Here is a 24005-nt window from a genome sequence, read left to right as displayed (position 1 = left end):
GCAGTGTGCCCTCCTTGGAGCATCCTGGTAGGCTAAAAATCCACAAGGCCACCGCGGGCCAGGGTGGGTCCCCTGACTTTGAGCCGACCTCTGCCCGTGGCCTCAAGGCCTGGATTTACCTAAAATTTCATTCCAAGGGAAACAATAAGAACCATCCTGGTCCAGCACATGGGGCTGAGATGTTCTGACCACATCCAGACAAAGGTGGATTCTTGCCCAGGTTCATCCTTGGCACCCTAAGCCACTTGGCCATCTTTCCAAGTGGTCTTGTCCTCCTTTGAGCCTTTTTACTCCCTGATTTCTGCAGCCTCTGGGGTGCAATCGAAGAAGGGATTTTGGCTGACTGAGAAAGGCTGTGTGCACATCTCCAACGGATGAAAGCAGCAGAGTTTGGAGCAAAGCTCTGTTGTGTGGCTATGCTGAAACAAGTCCTGATGAGCTGCCAGCCCCAAGTCCCAACCTAGACAGATAGGGCATAGTGGAAGATGTATCCCAGTTGCTACCAGTCTTACAGATGGCAGCGGTCCGTGGTCCGGCCACCGGTCCCTCCTGGGAGGTCACAGCCAGCAAGGAAGAGCTAGGCACAGAGCAGTGCAAAAGCAGAGCCATAACCCCCCGGCACAAATTTGGGGACATAATGGGTTCCTTGAAAATAGAGTAATTCCTCTTGTGACTGTGCTGGAGGGGAAAGAAAACCTGCTATGAACTTTCCACAGTGTAGGAGGGTTAATTTTCTCTTTAAAAATGAAAACCAAGCATCCGGGCTAGCCCAGGAGCATTCTCCCACTGCTCTCAGGGCTCTGTTGCTGGTTTAGTCACCAGTTCTTGCCAGGGCTAAGCAACAGTTTGCAGCTGGAGCTTTTTGGGATGTAAAATGCAAATGCGCACCACTGAAACGCTTCATAAATTTACATTGGTTTCACACCGTTGCTGAGAAGCACTAAAAAGGAAAAGGGTTCAGAAGAAGCTGAGATTTGTTTGAGCATTAACAAATCAAATTTTGACTGGGGGCTGAGAGCAGTTTTACAGTGTGAAATTCTCTTTCACTCTAATTTTCATGTTAAAAAAACCCAAACCTTAAAATTGAAGCAAAACATTCAAGCTTCAGTTGAATTAAACACCGATCAGCTCAAAGTGAAACCTCTTGCAACAGCTGATATCTTGCCAAGAAATGAAGAGCTTTTTAATCTGCTTGTCCCAATCAAATTTTCCCCCTCCCTTCTTGCCCCATGGCCCAAACGGCTTGCGCTGATGTCTGGTCTCTGTCTGAAACCCCCTCTGACAACACAAGCATGGCTGTGTCGGATGGGATTGTTTTTACTTCTAATTGCTGATTCATGAACACCTGACCCTGAATGGAGGCACCTTTCCCCAGAAGCTGCAATTTCTGGAGTGTCCGAGAGCTGTTTGCAAGGCCATTGGGTTTTTTGAAATGCCAGCACCGGTCCTCTCCTAAGACACAGCACCTCCAGGTGCTGGGCAGCAGATTTCCTGTCATTTCATGCTTGCAGGCTAATGGAGGATTCCCTGTGCAAGGGTTTAGCTTTGCCATGGGAAGAGGCTGATGTGGCCTAGGCCCTTGAAGAGACTCTGGCTCTCCCCTCCCCTTTTCAGCCTGGGGTTATTGGGGACGGTGGTGTCAGAGAACACCGAGACCTCATGGTGGGAGAGGACCTGAGTGTCACATGTCCCAACAGGGAAGAAGGAAAAGAGCAGTCGCAGGAGCCAGTCACCATCTCCATAAAGAGCTGCCTTTCTGCCCACCACTATCCCTTGGGACCGCTGTGCCTCGACATCTTCACCCCAGGATCCTAGCCCCCAGGCTCCTTTCCAGCCCCGCTCCTGCCCCATCGTTTCCCCAGATACATCTCCAAACCCATCTCCATCCATTGTCCCCTAAAACAATCGCAACAAGCCAAATCTCTGCTGTCAGCTCCACCGTGCCCAATGACCATCCCATGTCTGCTCTCGGGCCATGCTGCAGCTCCGAAAAGTACAGCAAAGCCTGCCATGGATCCAGCTCCCTGGGAGGTCACTGTGCCTGGCCAAGGCTTTCCCAGAGCCGGGCTCTCCCCAGCCCCTGAGGATTAAGGCTTGGCAGAGGCCAGCGGCACACGCGTGTGTGCGCGCGTCCCCATGTTATGCAAGGGCAGCGCGCAAGAGCAAGCAGCTCGCGAGCATCCTTGCCGAGTACGTCAGGGCTTGGAAAGCCGGCGAGCAGAAAGCATGAGAGAGCTGCAGCAAGAGCAGTTAGCAGTGCCGAGATTAGGTGCCTGTATACTGATGGTTGGTTCAGATTTAGGGATACATCACTCCCCAACTCCCTTAATACACCAGGATAGAGACAGGGAGGCTTACAAAGCTGAATAAAACTTTCCTTGCAGCCGTGAAGTCCCCAGGGCCTGCAGTTTGGCAGCCTGAGCTATAACAGGGAGAGATGAAGCACATCAGCTGCTGACCTTCCCCCAGCACAGGCAGGCTCTCATATTTGCAGAGGGCTAAAACACTTGTTCTGCCCCATGGCCGGTGGGGGAGGCTGGGGTTGTGGAGGTGGATGCTCTCCCTGCTGACGCCCTTTGGAAATCTGCAGACACATGGAGTAGGAAGCACAGTGGGGTTAGAGATACTCAATGTGTTGCAAATGCAGGGTGCCACGAGCAAACGATGCTGCCTGCAGTGTGGGGGAACAGGACAAGGTTTCGGAGGTAGCAAGGAAAGAGGGATGCCACGGCAGAAGCGGTGATTGCCAGCGCTCACCCTTCATCACCCGTACGGCCTGCATTGCCCTCCGGAGCTGGAGGAGCTGTACAGATTGCACCAGCAATCAAGTTTTCATCCCGAAAGGCAAGAAGATTAAAGGAAAGTGAATCTGCCAGAGAGAGACATGCATCTCCCCCCATCCAACCCATCGCAATCAATGGTGAACGGGTTAAAACGTGGTGATGACTCCAGACACGGGTGCATCCTGGGCTAGCGAAGTCAGAGCATGAAGCTCCCATCCTGATCCCATCCCGTCAGGGTGGCCGGGGTGTCTCACCCTCTCCTAGCCCTTCTCCCTGCTGGTTATTTGCTCCTGACATCAGTGGAGCTGCTTCAAGCACTACTGGGAACTTGGCAGGGTTTGCCCATGCCCTGCACACGCCTCTGCTCCCAAGTTTAGAGCTACTGGGAGCCTGAGAGAGGCAGCAGGGTGCAGAGATGGCCCCTGTGGGGTGAATATGTATGGATTAACCTGGGTCCTGCAGTGCCCGGAGGAGGCAACAGGCTACAAAGGGGTGACGGGTTTGTATTACCCAACCCATGCTGGGAATGGCTAGCCAGACCCCTCACTCTGTGCCACAACCAGGCTGCCAGGCCCAGAGCATCCCATGGCGAGAAAGAGACAATAACTGTCCTTTCTTGGGGAAAGGCTGGGAAGAGGAGACTTTACCACCGCAACTAGCAGCAGCCCCAGCAGTAAGATGTGACAGCAGGACGCAGTAAGGGGTAGCTGAGTACACAGGGCTGGCAGCATTTACAGGTCTCATTTTGATGCCCTGGGAATGTAAAAAGGAATAAATCACTTCATCACCTGCCCGTAGCTACCTCTGCTAGCCCCAGCTGTGCCTGATGCCCAACCTTGCACCGTGACCTTGCTCCCATGCCAGGGGCACCACCTGAGCTTGGGGACCTCGAGGACAAGCTATCCCTGACTCCCATCCATAGACAGCCCCTTGGCGTCCAGGCTGGGGCTGAAGGGGACTGGGCCACACCGTTAACTGTAGCTTTTACCCTGATCCACAGGCATGAAGTTGCCTGTGACATGCCCTAAGCCTCAGTGCAGTGGCAGTAAAGAGGACCTGCATGATTTTCTTCTCTGCTTGCCTTGGCAAGGAATCTACCAGGAGACACAGAGGTGCCTGCTGCTGCAACTGGCTCCAATAAGCTCTCAAACTAAGCAGGGACACCTATAAATGGATTAGAAAGTGAAGCAGAGGTGCCTGATCTTCAATCAAATGAACAATGATTAGACATGGTACTGGGAAGCCCTGAGAATCCTCAGGAGCCCTGCGGGAAGCCCAGCAGCCTGGGGGATGGCTAAGTTGGATTAAAATCAAATCATCCAAAGCCAGGTGAGTGCAACCGGCTGGGCTCAGCCCCAAACCCTGCAGAAGCAGGGATCTGGGTGAATGGATGTTATTTTCCTGGTGGGAGTGGGGAGAAGCACCCCGAGCACTGCACAAGATATTGAAATGATGAATGGTGGCTCAGGGCTGGTCACCCTTTGGTCAACGCTGGACACATCCCGGGTTTGGGGTCCTCAGCCACCTCAGCTGCACGCAGTGCCGGATGGGCACTGCTGGCAGGGGAAGGGAAGGATGCGCAGGATGGCTCTGCTCTCACAGACAGTGGGAGGGATGCAGCTCCTTCAGCGCCTGTCTCTGCTCGGAGACGCTGTGTCGGGCTTTTCATGTTCGGGAGGGGTGGCAACGACGCCTCGGGACACACTGCAGCCAGAACCCCCTTTTCCTTGGGAAAAGGCTGAGATGCAAAATTCTTCAGTTGTGAGCTGTCTTTTGCCTCTTGCAGTACCGCCCACAGTATAAATAAGGATGCAGGGGGATTTCACCAAAGCAAGCAAAATCCCCCATCTCATGACAGGAGCATGGTAACCACTCCAATGCACCCAAGCCCCAGGAATAAATTGGCTCCAGCTGCACGATTAATGGCATTTTAAGGCTCCTAATTGGAATGATTGCTCCTGACAGGCTGGGTTTGTGAATGGATGGCAATGTGGGAAGGCTGCCTGTGCTGGGTAATCAGTGCCGCTTACTCGGTGAGCGAGGGATGGAGCCCCCTCCATCCATGCGAGCGACAGGCTGGGAGGAGGCAGGCCCATCACCCCCATTTCTCCTTGCAGTCCCAGGAGTGGAGCAGCAGAATTACAAGAAAGCCCTAAGTCACTGTCTAGGGGATAAACAACCCCTGGCAACGTGTGGCATGGGATTATGAAGATTAAATCCCACCAGGCAAACCCAAAGCTTCAACTATTGCCTGCCGTGGCATGTCCTGGGCCTTCCAGCCACGGTGCCATGACTCTGTGAGGACCATCTGCAGGGAAGAGGTGTCCTCCTACTTTTGGTGTGGAGTCACGACTACTACGTTTCTGCCTAGCATTGCTTGGAGAGGAACAGGCATACAGCTGAGCAAACAGGAATCCAGATCTCAGCACGCCCATCCCACAGGGGAAGAGCCAGCCCTAAGGGTTCAAAGCTGGATCCTTCCCTCCTCCCTCAAAATCCTAAAAGGCGCAGCATGTATGTGCCACAGCATGACACACTTAAAAGGCTTCTCCTGTTTCCCTCCGAGCTGGAGCCTTTGGGATTTGTATTTTCACTTTGCCCTTTGCAAGCATATACTCTAGGCATGTTTGTAAGTGAAATGGGAGGAACTGGGGGGACTGTTTGATGTCAGGACGCAAGGACGCCAGGGACGGAGGCGGGCTTGCAGGGACCTCCAGGCAGCTTGGGGGTTCTTAGCAGGTCTGCCCATCCCAAAAGCCCAGCTCTCTGGATCCTGGGAAGCCCTGAGAGGCAGCGAAGGTGTAGCGGAGAGGGGTCTGCATGGAAGATGTGCAGGAGATTTCCAAGGACATCGGTACCAGCAGCCTCTATGAAATTTGGGAGCCTGTTCTCCCTCTCATGCTGCTTGGGATGGAGTCCTGTCAAGCCCTCAGGCACTGTGGGGCAGGGAGAATTACTGTCCCACATGGGACTCTGCACCAGGAGCACGTCTGGACACACCTGGAGCCCTGCACTTTGCATGCCTGGGTCACATTTACAACCAGAAAACAGGGAGGAGCTGAGCTGAGCAGCCAGGCAGGAGGGAGCTGCGAACCGTGCCCAGGACCCTGGGGTGCTGCTGAGAGCACCCGTACCCCAGCCAGGCCTTGGTCCTCAGTGCCAGTGCTCAGTTGCACACCCCCCAAGCAGCAGGGAGGGGAGAGGGATTGGAGCTGAGAGCTTTCAGCCCGATTAAGTCACATTCTGCGCTCCCACAGGAATAAATAAATCATGTAAGAAGCATTAAGGCAGCTTAGTCTCCCTGGGAAATCGCCCTGGAGTTCTGCCTTTTGGGGGCTGAGGTACACCCCCGCAGACAAAGGTGGGGGGACAGCACGGCCATGTGGCACCTGGCCCCACATGGGCATGGGGAGACAGGAGCTGCAGGCTGGAGCACTCCCAGAGCATCCCTGCCTGCCCCATCTGTGGGTCTGCTCCAGCTGGGGAGAAAAGCTCCCTTTCACCAACCAAGGGGACAATCTGGCATTGCAGTCCATGGCCCCGGTACACCAGTGCTGGAGAAGGGCAGGCCCCAGAGCATCACTGGCCATTGGGATATGCCCAGCCAGTGCTCTGGATCCCAGGTAAAGGCAGTGGCAAGACTGCCCCAGTCCTCTAAAAGGATGCAGGCTGCCAAGTCCCCTGGCCACCAGCCACCCTAACCTCCCCATGCAACACATCCTCCGTACGGCTGGGGCTTGGGCTTTTTGGAGATGCTGGGTAAAGGTTGTCAGCCTTGCAGTGGTCATCAAAGGGTCTGAGTGCCCAACCTGCCCAAAAAGCAGGGTTTCTTCAGGAAATCCAGAAGGCAGGCCTGCCCCTTCCCGATGAGGTCTGTCTTGTTTCAATAAACACCAGGGTAAAGGAGACTTCAGGAGGAGGATATCAGCTCACAGAGAGGTAGAAGAAGGAGAAATGGGACAGGACAGGCACCTGGAAAGGCCCCGACCCGTGCCTACACGCTGCACCCCAGAGGAGAAACCGGTCGCGTCCTGCTTACCTGGTACATATACATGCTGGGGTTAATCCCATTGGGCAGGTGAGTGCCTTTGGGTTTGCTCCCCGCGTTCATGCCGAGGCCTCATCTCCGGTGCAGGCTGGGGCTAAGGGCACCAGGGGCTGCCGTGCCTGAGCGCAGAGTCGTGGGGTGGACAGCCTGGCCACCCATGCAGGGGATGAAATGGGGCTTGTTGGGAAAGGTCGGGCAGTGGGAGCTCAGGGAAATTCCCCATCTGCCGCCTGTGCTAATCACATCCTTTGCCTTGGTGCAGGGGAGCCGGAGGGACCGGCAGCCCTGGCCGGGAGCGGGGCACCCAGCGAGCTCGTCGGTGCAGTGTGTTGACGCGGAGTCCCTTTGCGGTGACCCAGTTTGCTCTGCTCCGTCTGCACATTGCCCGTGCTGAGGCACAGAGGACCCCTTATTGCAGCCGGAGCGGCGACTAAATCCGCACAGTCCCTTAATCCGAGACGGCTGTGGCGGGGCAGGCAGCGCGTGCTCAGGGTGACCTGGCTTGCTCTCTCTCCTAGCAGGGGAGCCTGGAGCAGAGGGGACGCAAGCCACTGGCACACAGGAGGTGATGGTGGCCGTGCCTGCACCCTGGACACCTGGAGAACAGGGCTGCAAGGGCACCAGGGGCCCTTTGCAGAGCATCTCTGGGGATAGGGAGCAACCCATTCACAGGGGCTCCAGCATCTCCTGGGGAAGCACCATCGGGTTTTTTGCTTTTGGCATCCTGCGGAGAGCCAGGACCAGCCCAGCACTGTGCCCTGGGACATGGGCTGTCCTCCCCCTAGACTGCTTCTCTCCATCTGGAGTGGAGGAGGGATGCTCAGAGGCGGTCAGCCCAAGCTCTGGCCAGGCTCTTGCCACCCATTTCAGTCCACTGACCAAGCTGGCTCTCTTGGGTGCCCCACAACACAGCATGCAGGCAAGGCAAGAGGATCCAAAGTCTCAGGCTCAGCACAGTCACATGGATATAAGTCTCCCAAGCTTCCTGCTTCCCCTGGCTGCTGGGCCCTTGGCTGGCTCTCCCTGTATCCCATCCACAACAGAGAGGTGCAAAATCTCCCCAAATCCTGCTCCCCTCAAGGTCCCGCAGGGAAAGTGGGCAGCTCAGATCTCTCCTGTGCATCCCTGCAATGCTGACCTCTCCCCATCCCCTCCTGGCCTAAGCATCTCTGCTTGCAGAAGCAGAGCTTGAGTCCAGGCCTCTGGAGTACCTGGAGCAGGTGCTGCCGGTGGAGGAGCCAGGAGGAGAGCAACGCAAGGGTCTCAAGCAGAGCCGGAAATCCCAGCAGAACCACAGCAAGCCTCGATTCCCCTGTGCCCTAGGCTGCTCGCTGAGCCTGGACCTCTGACAACTTCCCTGTGTGCTGCTCGTCCACTCAACCTCAGGGAACAGATGGACCCATCACACTATCCTGATCCCCACTCTGTGCCCAGCATGGCAGTGAGGCACCACAAAGGAGGGCCAGTAGCAGAGCTTGCCCCAGCGGGCAAACGCTGCTACGCCTGATGTCTCCATGTGCCCACCCTGCCTGGGTCGAGCCAGGCAGCCTGTCCGAGCATCCCTTTCCCAGGGCTCAGCCCCACTAGCCCCTTCAGAGGGTCTGTAGAGCCAAGCCTGGACCTCTTAATGTGTCCAGAAAAATTTCTGGGTGCAAAGAGGCCCCATCCCACTGCAAAAACCCTTCCTGTGGCCTCGGGACCCACAGTTTAAAGGGAGCAGAGCAGGGCTCCAGCCCTGTTTTGAGGGTGAGGATCTCTTGCTCGAGGAGAAGCAGGCAAAGCAGTGCACTGAGAACATCCTGCAGGAATGAGGATCTTGGGAGACCAAGTAGGGCAGAGAGAGGAGGTAGTAGCCAGGACTTGGCAGTGTCCAAAGTCCCCATCTCCCCCTTTGCCCCCTGGGACAATGGGGCTGCTGGAAAGGAACCCTCCTAGCAAGAGAAGGGACAGGGAGAAGAAGTTTCCCTCCAGCAGCAGGGAAGGAACATGGCTGATGTCCCTGTTCGGAGACTGCGAGCAGGACGGAAGTGAGGTGGGGAAGGGGAACCCATGAAACCGAGGACTGCCCTATGCCCCGAGGAGCCAGCCACCAGCAGCAAGCCAGACACACCACCCGAAACATGCCACCCCCTCCCCATGGACCGTTCGGTACCAGAGGGCTATTGTGGGTTCTGCGTCTGTCTCCCCGTCCACCTCGAGGCGTCCTTGGGAAGCTCTTGCCCCTTCCCGTATGCTAATGGGGGGATTATGGACCCATGCTTCCCCACACAGGCTCATAGATCAACGGGGTATGGAGGAGAAGGGGAGATGTCCACCCTGGTTCTGGCTTGGCTTGGGAGAGCTTACATGTTTTATTCTTGGTACGAGGTGCAACACAATTGGCACCATCACCACTATAGCACCAGGTCAGCCTTCCTAAAAGAATGGGCTAAAAAACACCCTAAGTGGCCGATCCCCCCTCGCTTGCCTCAACGTGAGCTCCCGCTCTTCCTGAGGCTGGATCCTTACCTGTGGGAGGGCAGAGTTCAGTTGCCTCTGGAGCTGGTCCCGCTCCCGCAGAGTCTCCTGCAAGCGGCTCTGGGTGACGGAGAGCGTCTCACGGGTCTCCCGAAGGGTATCCAGCAGCTTGTCCCTTTCATCCAGCATGTTCACCATTAGCTGCTCAAAGTCGGCATCAGCGTCGGGGCCCTGCTGGGGGCCCAGAGGGTCCCCCTCGCTGATGGTGGGCATCACCTCGCACATCATGGTGGGGCGCAACGGGCAGGCAAGGGTCCTGGAGGTGCTCACGGGGCAGGCAGTGGGCACTGTGGAGCTGCAGAACCCCAATCACATTGCTAAGGGATCCCACAGGCCCTGGAGAGCCAGCACCAGACAGGGCAGTGGGGAGGTGAAGGTGAGGGTCTCCTCCATCCCTCCTGCTCGGGCACCCACCAAGGCCTAAGTGGAAGCCAGCAACGCTCCCATGGGGATGGAAAGTTGTCTTTCCCACTGAAGAGGCTCTTGCAGATTGAAAACCTTCCACTCGGCTGTTTGTTACAGCTAGGGCTGTTGCAGCCCTTCGCACTGCTGCTCTGATGTCTTTTGGAGGGGCTGGAGCATCGATGAGCCACGGAAATGTTGTTCAGAGGGGAACGAAGTGGCCCTTGGGGACACGTCCCAACAGGGAGCCCAAGCTGGCAGCAGCACAGGCATAATTTGGGGGATATTTGGGCTGCCCAGGCATGCTGAGGAAGAGTCAAATGAAGGAGGGCTGCTCTCTTCCAAGGCTGAGCAAAATGGTCACTTCTGGCATGGGCACACGTCTCTGTTTGGCATCGCACCTCTTTAAATGCAAGGTGGTGACCTGCGGGAGAAGGGACAGAGATCAGATCTCTCCTGCTGCCCCCCCAGCCCTGCACCGAGTACCCTTCGTGCCCCATTAAACCTTGCCTTGCTGCAAACAGCAGGCTCAGCCCCTACGGGAGAGGGCAATGTCACCTCTCCCCTAGGTGCCATATGAGAAGGGGTACCCATCACTCCCTGCCACATGCCGGCCCACCGCCACGCTGAGCTGCAGGGACCAGCGTCCCTGGGAATGCCGATAGACACATCTGCACCCTCGCAAAAATCCTGCAGCAGCCTTTGGCATTTGCATATCCCAGGCTGAGACCCCACTGCCCTCCTCAGAGCACCTGGCTGCTGACGGAGCCTGTGGCCCACGTGTCTCCCTGCCACAGATACTCCCCATTTGCCTAAAATCAGGATCAAACCCATGAATTTGGACCAAGCCTGGCATAAAGTCAAAGCAACAAAAGAACTCAACGGTCAGATTAATGTTCACCCTCCCTCCCCTTACAGCGCCAATGGGGACTGATGTGGCAGGACTGTCCATTCAGCATTAAATCATCCTTACGGTACATCCTCTGATGGTCATATCTCTGCCTGGGAGATGGAGCCAGCAGCATCCCCAAGCATAAGTGTCATCCCTCAGCCAGTGCTAGGGATGAGAGGCTGGAGGGGAGAGGCAGAACCACCAACTTGGGCAGCAGCCTGGATTTATGCTGGATTAAAGAGTGGTGGTCCTGGGGACTGAACCCTGGGGGCAACACTAGTAAAAGCAGCCTCACATCCACTTTCACAGCCAAAAGCTGCTGGGGCGAGAGGCTGGGATGTCTCTCAGCTCGCAGCCTGCGAGCAGAGATGCGGAGACTTAAAATAACGGGAGGAGGGGGGATGCCAGGAAGTGCCTGGAGCAGCCGCTGCAGGCAAGCAGCCAGACGGGGATTTCTGCTGATGCAGCCTTTCTGGGAACACTTCTGCCTGGTACAGCCAGATGAGAGGCTCCAGCAGCAAGGGTTGGTGTATTGCTGTCATGCCAGCCACCTTGGGGACCCCAGCCACCCCAGGGACCTGCCAGTCCCTCATTGCCGTTTTTGCAAGGTCTCATCTGCAAGGCAGCATTATGCTGGAGGATAAACCAGGGGCACGACTTGAACCGAGCAGGAAAACCTGATGCAGTGAGCTTGGAGTGAGGGCAGCTTGGCTAGCACCAGTTATGGGATAGTCACCCTTAATTCAGCAATTTTTAAAATCTTTGCAATAGACAAAATGCCAGAAACTAGGTCTGAATCTCCTTATATCACCTCCTTTCCAAACCAAAATACACACGCAGTGAAACCTGCATGCAGTAACAGGCCACACGAGCCTTTTCTGGACCTTTGAGCTGGAATAAATGCCTGCGCTTTCTGCCTGTATATCAAACAGAGTAGTTGCACAGTGGGGCATTTCTCCCCATTCAAAGACAGCGTACGTAAGGAGACGGCGTGTGCGCTCGGACGTGCTGACACGCACCACTGCTGCCAAGGCCAGGGCAACCGTAGCTGAGTGCAAAGTTCTTGGGATGACATTGTCTCATCAGCTGATGGGAAGTTTGACACAAAAAAACCCTCTAAAAATAGAGAAGCCTTGGCAATAGCACTAGCCCCTCAACATTCATCCAGCGCACTGCGGGTTACACTGAAAGCCAGCTCCCATGGGCCAGGGACGTGGGGCAGGACACTATGTCCCACAGGTGGCTGTCCCACATCCTTCCCTTTTATGTAATTAAGTCATGTTTCTCCAGCAGGATAAAACCCGTGGCAGGCACGTAATGCTGTCCCCAGTCTTTGAGGCTTGGTCACACTCCTCTCTGGCCGTTAGCATACAGGTGTCTGGGATAACTGTGTGTTGAGGGTGTCCTGTCCCCGCAGCATCCATGCGAAAAGGAGGCTGGAGGAGGAAAGCGCACAGAGCACTCACACAAGGGACTGCTCCAGCCCCCAGCTCTCCCCACACTGAGTCAGACATGAGTCCCTTCCCATAACTGAGTGGGTAAAAGGTTTTCCAATCCTCTGTCCTCTAACTGGCAGCCTCAGCAGTACCCACGCACAAGCAGGGTCACACTGCCAGCCCTCCTGGAGGCAGATGCCTCATGCTTTCGGGAGACTCTGGGCAGAAGAGCAGAAATCAGTCTTACCCCATGGCTAAGCCCTATTAATTTGGGTGCAAAACCTAAATCAGGCTGCTTCCATGCCCCATCTAGCTGCTGTGCCTCTAGTTGTGCTGCTGAGCAAGGAGAAACAGGCTTACACCATGGAGAGCCAGACAGCCCCTGAATGCGATGTGGTGCCAATGGCAAAATCAGCTGTGTGGCCATGTCTCCCTGTCCTGCCAACGGGGAAGTGAATGAATTAACAGGTGAATTAAGAGACATCAATCAACAACTGGAGGGAACAGCCCCAGGGGTGAACATTCACAGGAGCTCAGGGAGGGGAAATGCTGCAGGGAAGGACTGAGCCATAAATCTGAGGGGAGCAATGCCGAGAGGGAAATTTATCCCAGCTGCAAAGGTGAGACTGGCTCTGCGTGCCAGCAGCACATGGGGTGAGCGGCATCAGGACGCTGAGGGTACCACCAGGAGACTCTGCAGACTGGGCCGTGCTGGCTCCCCGTGGAGGTAATCCAAGGGGCTGGACCCACACGATGCAGGGGGAGGCACCGATTTACCCCACAGCCTCCATCCCCATACATCGTCCAAGGACTAATTTTCTTCTCGCTCCTCCCATGGCCAAACACATGCATGGGCAGTTGCAGGGGGTATGGGTGAACCCACACGTAATTTTGCATCATTGCAACCTGCTCCTGTATACAGTTACATCCTGTTACCTTCACTGTGTATCTGTGTTCTCCTCTCTCGAGCACGGTCGGCAAAGGTATGATAGAGCTTAAAACTATCCTCCCAGGACAGGTAACACTTGTCTCCTAGGGGTCCAAAGCTCCTCCACACCCAGGTTTGGGAGATGTCTTCATTGGAAAGGGCAGTCATGTTCTCCCCTTGCACAGTGGGCCAGCATTCATTGGTGCTATGGAGGATATGTACCATAGTATAAGGCCTCCTGGAGAGATGCTACAAATCACTGCAGCTGGAGAAGCGCTACAAACAGGGATGAGACTTCTTATTGCCACAAAGTGCTGCCAAAGCCCTTTTGTCCTGGCCTGAAGCCCCCAGGCACATGGTAACCGGCCAGCCTTGGGCTTTCAGGGCTCTGTGTGCACTATTGACACCCTGATGCTCATCCCCGGCTGGGTCCCTGTGGGGCTGCGTAGTGCCAAGGCAGAGAGGGGTTGGCACAGGAAAGCCCTGTTATAACCTTGCTGCACCTCAAGCCTCCCTCTGACTGCATGACCCCCACAGGTAAATCCAGACTGATGCTCTACCACACTCAAAATGCTGCCTGTGCAGCGGAGGCACCAGCTACATCCATAACTGCTACAGATGGACACTGACACTCATTCAGCCCAGCAGCATTTGGACGGCACAGCCTAATAGGAAGCACTGTTGTCTGGGATCAAGGCAGCCGCAGAGGTGGCACTTGTGATGCCAAGTGAGAGCGCCAGGGCCAGCCTGGCTTTGATATCTGCTATCTTGGAGCCCTTTGAAGGTAGAAGTGTTCAACAAGCAGCTTGCAAGGATGACCCAGATGTGTACACGTGTGAGGACACACACACGTGCTGGGATGTGCATGTGCACAGCAGCAAGCGTGCACACAAGCTCAACTCTAGTATCAGCTTCCAACTCCCTAGTGATGACTTTGATCAGGACAGATGCAAGCATCCCTCCCACTTCTGTACCACCCCAAACCTTTGAATTTTGTCCATTCTCCCAGAGCAATAGAAAATCACCCATTTTCACATGCCTTTTCCCCTGTGAGTTCAGGGAAAAAGACACAGACCCAACATGGTGAAACTGGGCATTTCTTGGTGGGCTTAGATGCCCAGCTGGTCACTTTTAAGCATCTTGGAGATGATGAGTGTGGATGACCACCCAAACTCAAATGCATCGCAAACTTTGCCTGCGACTTCAGCAGCAGCAGGGACAGACCTAAAGCAGCCCAAAGGTGCTGGATGTCAGAAGGATCTGAGCTTACTTGCAATTAGCAGCAAAATGGTAACTGTGAATCTCAGCCTTTACAACTGTATCTGGTAAAACTATCTAAATGCCAATGTCTGGGTTAGAGGGCCTTAACTGATGGGATAATCATGGGGTGGAGGAGTGAGGATGCGAGGAGACAGCTGGTGAGCAGAGAAAACAGGCACTGCACAGCTCTAGCCCTGTGCTGGGTATTTTTAGTCCCGCAGGGCTGCCAGGCACAGACTTGTTGGAAGCAGGTTTGTTGCCAATGAAAACGTGCTTCTTTTATAACCCCCCTCCCCCAATGTTGCTTTGGCCACCATTTGGGACAGCAAAATAATGTGGCTATGCACTGCCCACTTGGAGAGGCTAGTCTGCAATGACAGCGGCCAGATATGGAGCAGCTGATGGAAAATGTTTTTTTTTTCCCCCAGGCTGATATTTGCTTGGTGCGACTTTGCAGAGTCAAGCCACGGGCAGGATGCTCATCCCATGGTGTAGGACGTGGCACCCACCCAGTGCTCTCACTGGCAGCCACATAGGTGGCCTGGAGAGCACCCCAATTTGCTTGGCACCCCTTTTATACCAGGATGAGAAGCACTTCCAGCATCTATCCATGGACAAAACTGCCCAGGCACCGAGGCAGAGAGAGGCTCCTGGGTTTTCTCTAAACAGCTTCCCTCTCATCTCAGCCCCGACAAGGAAAAAAAACCTTCCATGGCTCTGTCAGCAAGATCATCACCCCAGCAGGCAGCTGGCAAAGACGGTTTAACACGCACCTCGGAGGCAGCAAGCTCTCAGAGATTGATCATCCCATAAAAACATCAGTTTGATCTTTTCCGCTCTCAGAAAATCCTCATCAGCCACCCAACCTGGCCTTGAAAGAGCAGCGCTGTTGGGGCAGGAGAGCCCAGTGCCGGCACACTCCGCAGCCTTGTCCATAACTGTGCTGGCACCCGAGGCTCACAGCGCACCGGCATGAGAAGGCTCTCCCCTCCACTCAATCGGCCACATTGCCTGGCTGAGCTGCGGCACAGCAAGTGATCAAGGACAAGGGTCCTGACCACCCTGCACTGACCTCTTCCTGGCCAGACCTGGGAGGAAGAAGAACAGTGATCCCTTCTTGCTATAGGTTTTTTCTTGCAGCACTTCTTCTTCCATCTTTGCCTTGTGATGTTGTTAAGCATCATTATGTGGACAGGGTGCAAAGGGGTCATGTCCTGATGTTTCTGGCAAGTATATCCTCACGCCATTCCCACAGATGCAGACACACCCTGGCCACGTTGTTGAAGCCAGATGCTGTTTCGGGGGGGCCATGACATGCTGAGCCACCGATCTCCCCAGCTGGCCTTGAGGAAGGTCATGGCCATTGAGCAATGGAGATGGGTTGTGGCTGGCAGAAGGAGAACATCTCCATTAACATCTCTGCTATGGAGTCCACCTTCCAGTTTACCCTGGGTTGGAGATGTGATAGTTAGAGGCGGAGAAAACGCAGATCGTTCCTGGGCATGAGAGAAAGGATGCTTTCACAGGGCACTGGGCAGAAGCGAGGTGCAGCTGAGGCAACACAGTAAGACCTGGAGGCCTGGATGGTTTCCCCCAGTTGATCTGAGGGATGCAAAACACTATAGAGCCCCATCCAACAGGACCAGGAAGGTCCTCCCCCTTACCTTCCCCTGCTGCTCTCCTACCCCACACATGACAGGCCCTAGAGGATGGCTCACCCAAAAGAGTGGGATATAAAAACATCCTCATCCCTGCCTCTCTCAGCACTCTAAGGACATGTCCGCTTGCAGATACCGGTGGTTCCCACTGCTTGCAGCACCCTAGATGCCTGTCCCCATCATGGCAGGGCCACTGGCTGAGCTTGCCTTCAAAGTGCTTCTCACTAGGACAATAGCACCATTGTGACCAGGCCAGGTCTGAGCTGTGCTCTGCTCTCACTGCCCAGGAAATCAGCAGGCTGGAGACCAACGAGAGGGTTGCAGTTGGGTAGAAACCATAATTTTAAGTGCAGAGTCTGGAAATGGAAATCTTCACTCACAGCAAGTCTCAGAGATGTCTCAGCCACATGCTTGTCCGGGCCATAGGCTGGGATTTAACCTCCAGAAGCATTTCTGCCATGGGAGAGCCATTGGTGGCTCCATGGCGATGGCAGATATCTGTCCAAGTTGAAGTTGGCTGGCTGAGCTCTGCATGTGCCTACCCTGCCACACAGACCCTAATGGCCCCTCTCCATCATCCCTTTCCTCCCTCCATTCCTGTGCTTGTGCACGGACCCCTATTCATACACTTCATAGGTTATATCAGCACTTATTAAGAGTTTTACAAGCCTGGACCTGAGCAGCCCTCATCCGTGAGCTCAAACACCTTGGCTACTCCATCCCAGTGGATCCACAGGGAAAAATCTACATTACAATAACAGAAGCAAACAGCAGGTCCAGCCGCATCCCAGCATCTCTCGCCAGGTCCTTTGCTTTACTCCCTTGCCTCAGAGGCCTCGCTGGCATGCACCATGGCCTCAGGGGACCTCCAGTCCCCTGAGAAAGACAAGGATGATCCAATATACCATGGGGCCCATATGGTTATGGTGGATCCACGTTCCTTAATGCGGCCCTGCTGATGGCAGGGTTCCAAGCAGATGGTACCTGTCTGGTGCCAGGGATAGCCTGTGGCCAGGACACCCAGGGACAATAAGGGAAATGGGGCATTCTGGCTAGAAATAAGGTGCCAGGTTTTAGCAGCAAAAATAATTAAGGACTGGATCCACTTTATCAAAGTGTGAGAGGGATTTGCAGGCAAAGACACTGGCACGAAGAAGGGCTGCTGAGACTTCTGCTACAAATGCATTCAAGCCCTGAGAAAAATTACAGAGGTGCCTCCTCCTCTGTTCAGGTCCCAGTACCCATCTTCACCCGTCTGGGCCTCAGTACTCATATCACAGCAGGCAGCGGTAGCCCCAGAGCTGGAGACTGAGGGAGCAGGGTGCATTGCCTGGGGTAAACCTTGGCTCGCTGCTGCAAGGGCTCGCTCGAATGCCAGGCTCCCTGCGAGCCCTGACATCCAGGAGCAAACTCTGATCTGAGGCTCGCTGCCTGTGCAGCCCACAGGCTAGCAGGTCAGATGCAAGTGGACAATCAGAGGTGAGAGTAAAGGCTTTTTGCCATGTTCACATGCCACATGCGGAAATCACCCAGGGTCCCTGTGCCTACAGCAATGTGTCCTTTACTCCCCGGGGGACAAAATCCAACCTGCCCCTTGCTGGAGATAGGATGCTGCAAGGATGTGTATCTCCAGGCTTTGGACCCTATCTCAAAGGTGGCAGGAAGCAGCGGGTGTCTTTAAAGTGTGGGGACAGAAAATAGGAAAGGACCCTGCAAGCAGTAAGATGACAGCTACTCCCAGTATCTTACCTTAACAGTCACACTTCTGCTGTGAAGGTTTGCTCCAAAACTCAAAAGAGGTTCCCACCCTCAGCCTTTGCTTGCCTTAAGCCACTAACTAAGTCAGAGGAGAAAGAGGGAAGAAAAATGTCCAGATCTGGCTATTTCTTTGCAGGGAGAAGTGTTAGTATTCAACTGATATTTATAGTTCCCTGTGGGAGGGGAAGGCATTACACACAACTTCCAGTGGGTATTTTCAGAAAACCACCTGCTCCTTGCCATTGTGCAGAAATGCAATTGTTCCGCAACAAAAAGCTCATCAGACGATCAGCCGAAATCTCTATCAGACCCTCCCGCGCGGGCACAGGGCGCGCAGTGCAGACGACGGTGAATGCTCTTAACAGAGCTTTGGCACTGCATCCAAAGCATAACCCGCTGGAGAGTGTTATATCGGTCACATTATGGTTCCTGACTCAGTTTCCCTGTTTGAGAACGCAAAATGGGTTAAGTGTCCTAAATTGACCCCAGAGAAAGACGCAATCTCTGTTTATTGCTAGCAGGAACTGGGTAAGGGGAGGGAATGCTGGGTTACAGACATGCCAACATGCAAACCTTCTGCCTTTGCACTTTGGGGTAAGATGACAGATGGGAAAGAGAACTGGAAGGGCTCCAAACCACATGGTCCCACTGACAAGTGGGATCCCAAAGCCTGGAGAATACACTCAGCAAGCCCAGACTCACCTTTGAATCCGATCTCTGGGCCTGCAACAGCCCAAAACCTGACTGACGGGAGAGAGGATGACATGTCTGAAGCTACTGCTAAAGCCAAGTATGGCCAAGAGTTCATATGGGAGCCCAGCAAGCGTGCTGGTGAAGCAAGAGAATATAGTCACAATAATATGCCTACAAGCTGGATTTCATCCTGTTGCAGAGCTGGTCCAGCAGCCTGCAGGCTGAAGGGGTTACTCAGGACCACTAGAAATGCTAAGCAACCCCCCCAAACCATATAACCAGCATGTGATATCCAGTTACCTGCACCAATAACATTTTGTGGCAGATTTCCGCAGAAACCCGGCATCATTGCTCAAATGACGGGACTGCCAGCAACACTGGAGAAATAAGGATTTCTGTAGAGGGCGAGTGGTCATGAAACCACAGAAGAGTTTGCACTGTGAGCTGTCCTCCCTGGAAGGGGGGAGAACAGGCTTGCTTGATGCACGACACCAAGCACAAATCCCTCTTCCAGGATGCGGTCTGCAGTCAAATTCACCTACCAAGATGAGGACAGGGCACTAACAGGAACCAACACGATGCAGAAAGCCACAGGCTGCAATGCTGGTTACAATCATTTCCTTTTTAAATAAGCCAGTCCGCTTGCCATCCCTGATTCCCTGAAAGCACAAGGCTGTTTTCTGCTTTTTTTCTATAACTTTGCAACCAGAACGTCAGCCCTCAGAACCAGAACCAGTCCTCAGTTAGGACAAAGCTGGATTCTCCTTTGACTTCTGCTTGACTTGAGGTCAGTTTAAACAAGCAGCAGAAGGAAATGCAATTGCTATGGCTCTTCTAAAAGCAACATGTCAAGGTGAACCAGTCCCTGGAAGTCTCTGAACTGAAGGCGAGCACTAGGACCCCAGCAGTCAAGCTGATTTCCAGTCCAAGGTGGATGCAGACTTCTCTGAGAGGGCAAAAGCCATGGGGAAACAGTCTACAATCATGGAGAGAAAAGCCTGTGTTTCTCACAGGTGCAGCATTGTTACAAAGTCCCCTTGCCTTTGGGAAAGTGAGTCTTTGTGCCTCAGTTTCCCCACTGGCAAAGGGAAATTTTGAGTCGCTCTCAGCAGTGAGGATCAAAGCGCAGAGCCCAGGGTGCAATGCTAGGTGCTAGCCAAGACCCGGAGCGATGGTTGGAGATTTTGTGATCTTACTTGGAGTTTTGCCGTGGATGCACCTGTCCTGCCCCCACAACGCTTTTGACACAGAGTTATTTCATCTGGGAGCCTCACACTGCAGAGCCAGGGACCATCCTCCTCACTGGCAAACCAGCCCCTGCCCTGCTTAATCACACACTAGGAGCATATGCAGTTGCTAATTTATTCAGCGACAAGGGAAGAGTCATCGGCACAAAGTGGGGCTGTGGAGCTCTGCACCATGGACACACTCAAGCCCTGAGAAAAGATGTAGCAGTGCCTCTTCACCCATCTGGGCCCTTGTACCTACATCACAGCAGGCAGCTCGGGCTTGCCGGCAATCCTTGCACACCCAGCTCACGGGGACACGGGTTGTAAGGAAACCCCATGGCAAAGTCCATGCTTGGCTCATCTCCCCAAGATGTGGAGTTTCTGCTGCACTGCCCAGCTCACTGGCATCTCTTCTGCACCAAGCCCCATCACCCCAAGCCCCATCCCTGAGAAGAGACCTTCGTGCAATGAGCCTCAGAAATTATAACCATTGCCAACATTTGCCCTGGCCATTTTGCATTATAAAATTTGGCTCTTGCCTCTGCATATTTCAGAGAGGGAAATCTGCTAAATGAGTTCTCCAGGGCATGGAGCAGCACCCAGCTTGCCTGCCCTGCTCAGGCAATTTTTAAGCATTTTGCCATTCTCCTTCTGTCTTCACCAGACTGCAAATTTTGAGTGGCATCGAGAAAGAGTCCAGCTAGGTAATTTGGAGAGCCAAAGAAGAGGCAAGCCAGGCCTTTTATGTGAAATTTCAGAAGTATTATTGGATATTCAGAGCTAGCACAGAACAGAGCGGGGAAGTGCCTACCACTTCTAGCTCCAGCCTAGACTGCCTGCAGACTCAGGAACACATCCCTGCATCACATCCTGGGGATTTTCACAGCCAATACAACCTGAACGCGAAAAACAAGAAGTGAAGTCCTTCAGCACAATCCACAACATAGGGAGACCTCCAGAGCTCAGCAGTTCACCAGCTACCACATTTTGGGCTGCAGCATAAGGAACATGAAAACCACAGAGCTGCGTTATTATTACAAACCCCAACCAACATACAGGTGGACAGACAGCAGCAATGAAATGCTTCATCAGGCAGGCCACACTTGCAGTGGATGAGCCAGAGATGAAGCTGACGGGGAGGTGAAGGGGCAGCTGGCAGAGGGCAACTGCTTTGCAAGGACTGAGGGACTGCTGCGATGGCGAAAGGGAAGATGCACTTGCCATGTGACCTCTGAAGGACTTCACTGCCAAAATGGATAGGGTTCCCTAGCAACAAAACAATTAGCGCATGAGCAGAGATAACTGCGAGGAGATCAGCACCCTGAGCCCTCCCGACTCTCCAGACCCTCCCATCCCGCCTGTCGGCAATCCAAGGGCTATCCCCAGATACATCCGGACATTGCCTTCCTCCATCACATGGGAAGTTTTAGTCCTTCCTACCCAAGAAGCACAACGAGACCTTGGTTTGGGCACTGGATGACCCCAGAGGCAGCTCAGGTGGTTTTGGGCACTCGGGAGAGGTGGGGGCTCTTCCTTGTATTCATCTCTTCCACTTTCCCTTCCTTACGCTAAGTGCAGGCTGACATCATTCCCCTTTTGGGTTTTGATTTAGCAAGTCATTTAATCTCTTTGCTGATGGCAGAGCTAATTCTAAACAGCTTACGCCCAGCTGCAGAGACTCCTTGGTGGGGAGCGGGGAGACTGATGTGCTACTTGGCTCTGTGCAATAGGGACCGAGCCAGCTCCACGATCATAACAGTTCTGCAACATCCACAGAAGAAAAGGAGACGTACCCTGTGTATTCCCACCCCTCCGGAAACACGTCTGCTGACACAGCTGGGAGGGATGAGATCTCAGAGCTGCCTTTGCTCAGCTCCTGGTAGGGCAAGGCAGGATGGTGGGGTTAAATCCCTGCCTGGCCAAAGCTTGCTCTTCTTCCTGAGCAGCTGCATGCCAGGGAATAACCACAACCCTCCCTGGCCAAGCCACGATGCCCTGGCCTTTTGGCCATCTCCCCACACGGTTTGGAGGGGGTAGATGAACCTGGCAGAGGAGATGGAGGGCAGGACCAGTGCCAGTATGGGGTGGGCAGAGGAAGAGATGGACATGAACTGCACCACAGCCCCAGCCTGCCCAAAACTTTGGCCAGAATAACTCTGCTATCACTCCTGCATACGTCTTATGGTGCCAGCATGCCTACTAGGCGGGGAGAGACCAGTACACCGAGTGTCAGCTCCTGGAGGATCATCCCTGCCGTTTACGGCAAGCGACACAGGCTGAGGCAGCCGCGTGGGGACATTTGAGGACAGTGACATTTAAAAGGCAGCCAGGGGCAAGTGCAGACACTAGAGCGCTGCCTGCCTCTTTCTAGCCTGCATCAAGCAAGTCCGCATCCTCGGCCCACACGCGTCGTTAACACAAAACGAGTCTGCAGATGAAGCTCGCCTGGCACACAGCCGCCAGGCACTGCAGCAAGGGGTGAAAAGAGCAGCAAATGCAGTCCCCAGCTGGCGGGGTAGTGCATGAAGGCTTCATCTGCAGCTGTCACTCTCTCATTTTAAGCCTTGTTTCTTTTCAGGAACAAAGTTTCTGTGATATCTCTACCCTTGCATGTCCCCAAACACCTTGATGCAGAGGACTACGCTCTGCTCTCACTGTGACAGCAAGGTGGAGACCCCAAAGCTGCTATGCTCCTATGAGCTTTGAGAAATGGGTCGAGAAAGGAAATCCAAGCAGCTCCCCTTTGAAAGAACTGTGGAATCAGCTCAACCCTTATTAGCCATCGGAGAATCCACAAGGAGCACTTTAAAAATACCCAGCCACAGAAAAATCTCCAGCTGGAGCTCACTTCTCCTGGATAGCACAGTCCAGTTGCCTCCAGGGACCACAGCTCCCGGCCTGTGTTCTGGGAAAGGCTCACTTCATAGGTTGTAGCCATTCAGCCAGGGCTGTCTTGGCTCTCAGAAAGGCTGGAAATCAGGCATTTTAAACGCCTGCTGTCGCATTAAGATCTCCTTCCCGGGTACAAGCAAGGAATTAACATTAAACCCTTGTCCACTGTAACATGGGATACCAAGACAGATAGATTCAAGCCCACGCATGGAATAAGTAACGCCAGCCTCAAAGTACTCATAGCTGGGAACTCCTCTCTGAAGGCTCCTGGTGGGGAAGGAGATGCTCACCAGGAAGTTTCCCTTCCTCTCAAAAGGGACCTGTGTGTTTGCATCCTGGTAGCATCCCACAAATGAAAGATAAGGGAGTGATGGAAATCCAGGCAGGAGCAAGTACAGAAAAAGATAAGGAAGAATAAATCAGGCTTTTTGTGAATGCCACAAGCTGCTGTCAGATCCAGCAGGGAGCTTTTGACAGAGCCATGCCCCACCAGACCACAGAGATACTGAAGTTTAATTGCTTCCCATAATTGGGTCATTCTCATTGAAGCTTCAAGTCAACAGCAGAAAAAATGGAGAGGAAAAAATGTACTGAGAAAAATATGCAAACTGCTCGGAGATGACCAGCTCAGGGAGTTTTCATTTAAGAAGTGGTTTGGCTCTTTCCTGAGCTCGTATTCTACGGCAGAGAGATATCCCTCAGAATAGGGCTGTTAGCACCATAACCTGCCACTCACCCTGTTCTGCCTCTCATTCCCTTCTGAGGATCCAGCAGCTCCCACATTCAGGGTCTGTTCAAAATGGAAAAAGACTGGCTCTCACTTGAGAGCAGGGCATCAGCTCCCTGTGACGGGAAGTCTCCAGGCTCTCAGGAAGGGCTTGGAAACCTCTGAGGGTTCCCAGAAATTGAATTGCTCTGGGAATAGAAGACCCATGGCGAGATAAGGAACTCTGCAGGACCTTAGGTTTTCCTTCTTGGCATGGCACCACTCAGAGAATCCCTGCTTCATCCTGCAGAGATCACGGCCCAGCGCTGTTACCAAGGAAGGGAGTAGAGAAGCCCTTGCTCTTCCTGGGGACCACATGCACCAATGCAACACTCATCCTGACAGCTCAGAAGACATTTCCATCAACCCAGCCTTGGGAAAAGCATATGCTTGCCATCAAAAGGGATTTAAGTTGCATTAATGGAGCATTGTTCGTGTCTTCTGAGGTGCTGCCCTCCTTTGTGCAGAGCTCGGGGAACTGGAAGTGACGGTAACAACCAACTTGTCCCAAACCCAGGGAAAGACAACATGAAGGTATGAGGGTCCAGCTGTGAACAAGAGAACAACTGGGGGAACCAGGAGCTGGCACGCACTTTTGCAGAAGGGCAATCGCTAAAGTGCGACACTGCAACTCAGCCATGGCAGGGAACTGCAGCAGCCCAGCACCATTCCCCTATTTTGGGAGACTTGAAAAAGCCACATAAGTTACAAAGGGAGGGAACTAACACAAAAGTGCTCCAGAA

At 53.8% G+C, this 24005-nt stretch overlaps 1 protein-coding gene across 8 annotated transcripts in view; it reads right to left on the bottom strand.

The window, feature by feature from the left end:
* PPFIA4 (PTPRF interacting protein alpha 4) overlaps positions 1–24005 on the bottom strand; it is a 69511-nt gene that overhangs the window by 27653 nt on the left and 17853 nt on the right. For 7 of the 8 annotated variants that reach the window (XM_068918142.1, XM_068918144.1, XM_068918146.1 and 4 more), the window contains exon 2: positions 9340–10174. In XM_068918142.1, the coding sequence (XP_068774243.1) occupies positions 9340–9576 (237 nt within the window). In that variant the 5' untranslated portion in view covers positions 9577–10174. Of the gene's footprint in view, positions 1–9339; positions 10175–24005 lie in introns of those variants that run through there. The other variant, XM_068918149.1, reaches the window with a different exon arrangement.

This window comes from Struthio camelus, chromosome 24 (genome assembly GCF_040807025.1).
Source record: "Struthio camelus isolate bStrCam1 chromosome 24, bStrCam1.hap1, whole genome shotgun sequence".
In the NCBI taxonomy this organism is placed as follows: Eukaryota; Metazoa; Chordata; class Aves; order Struthioniformes; family Struthionidae; genus Struthio; species Struthio camelus.
Note: the sequence above shows the minus strand (reverse complement) of the source record. Positions and strands in the feature narration are given on the sequence as shown.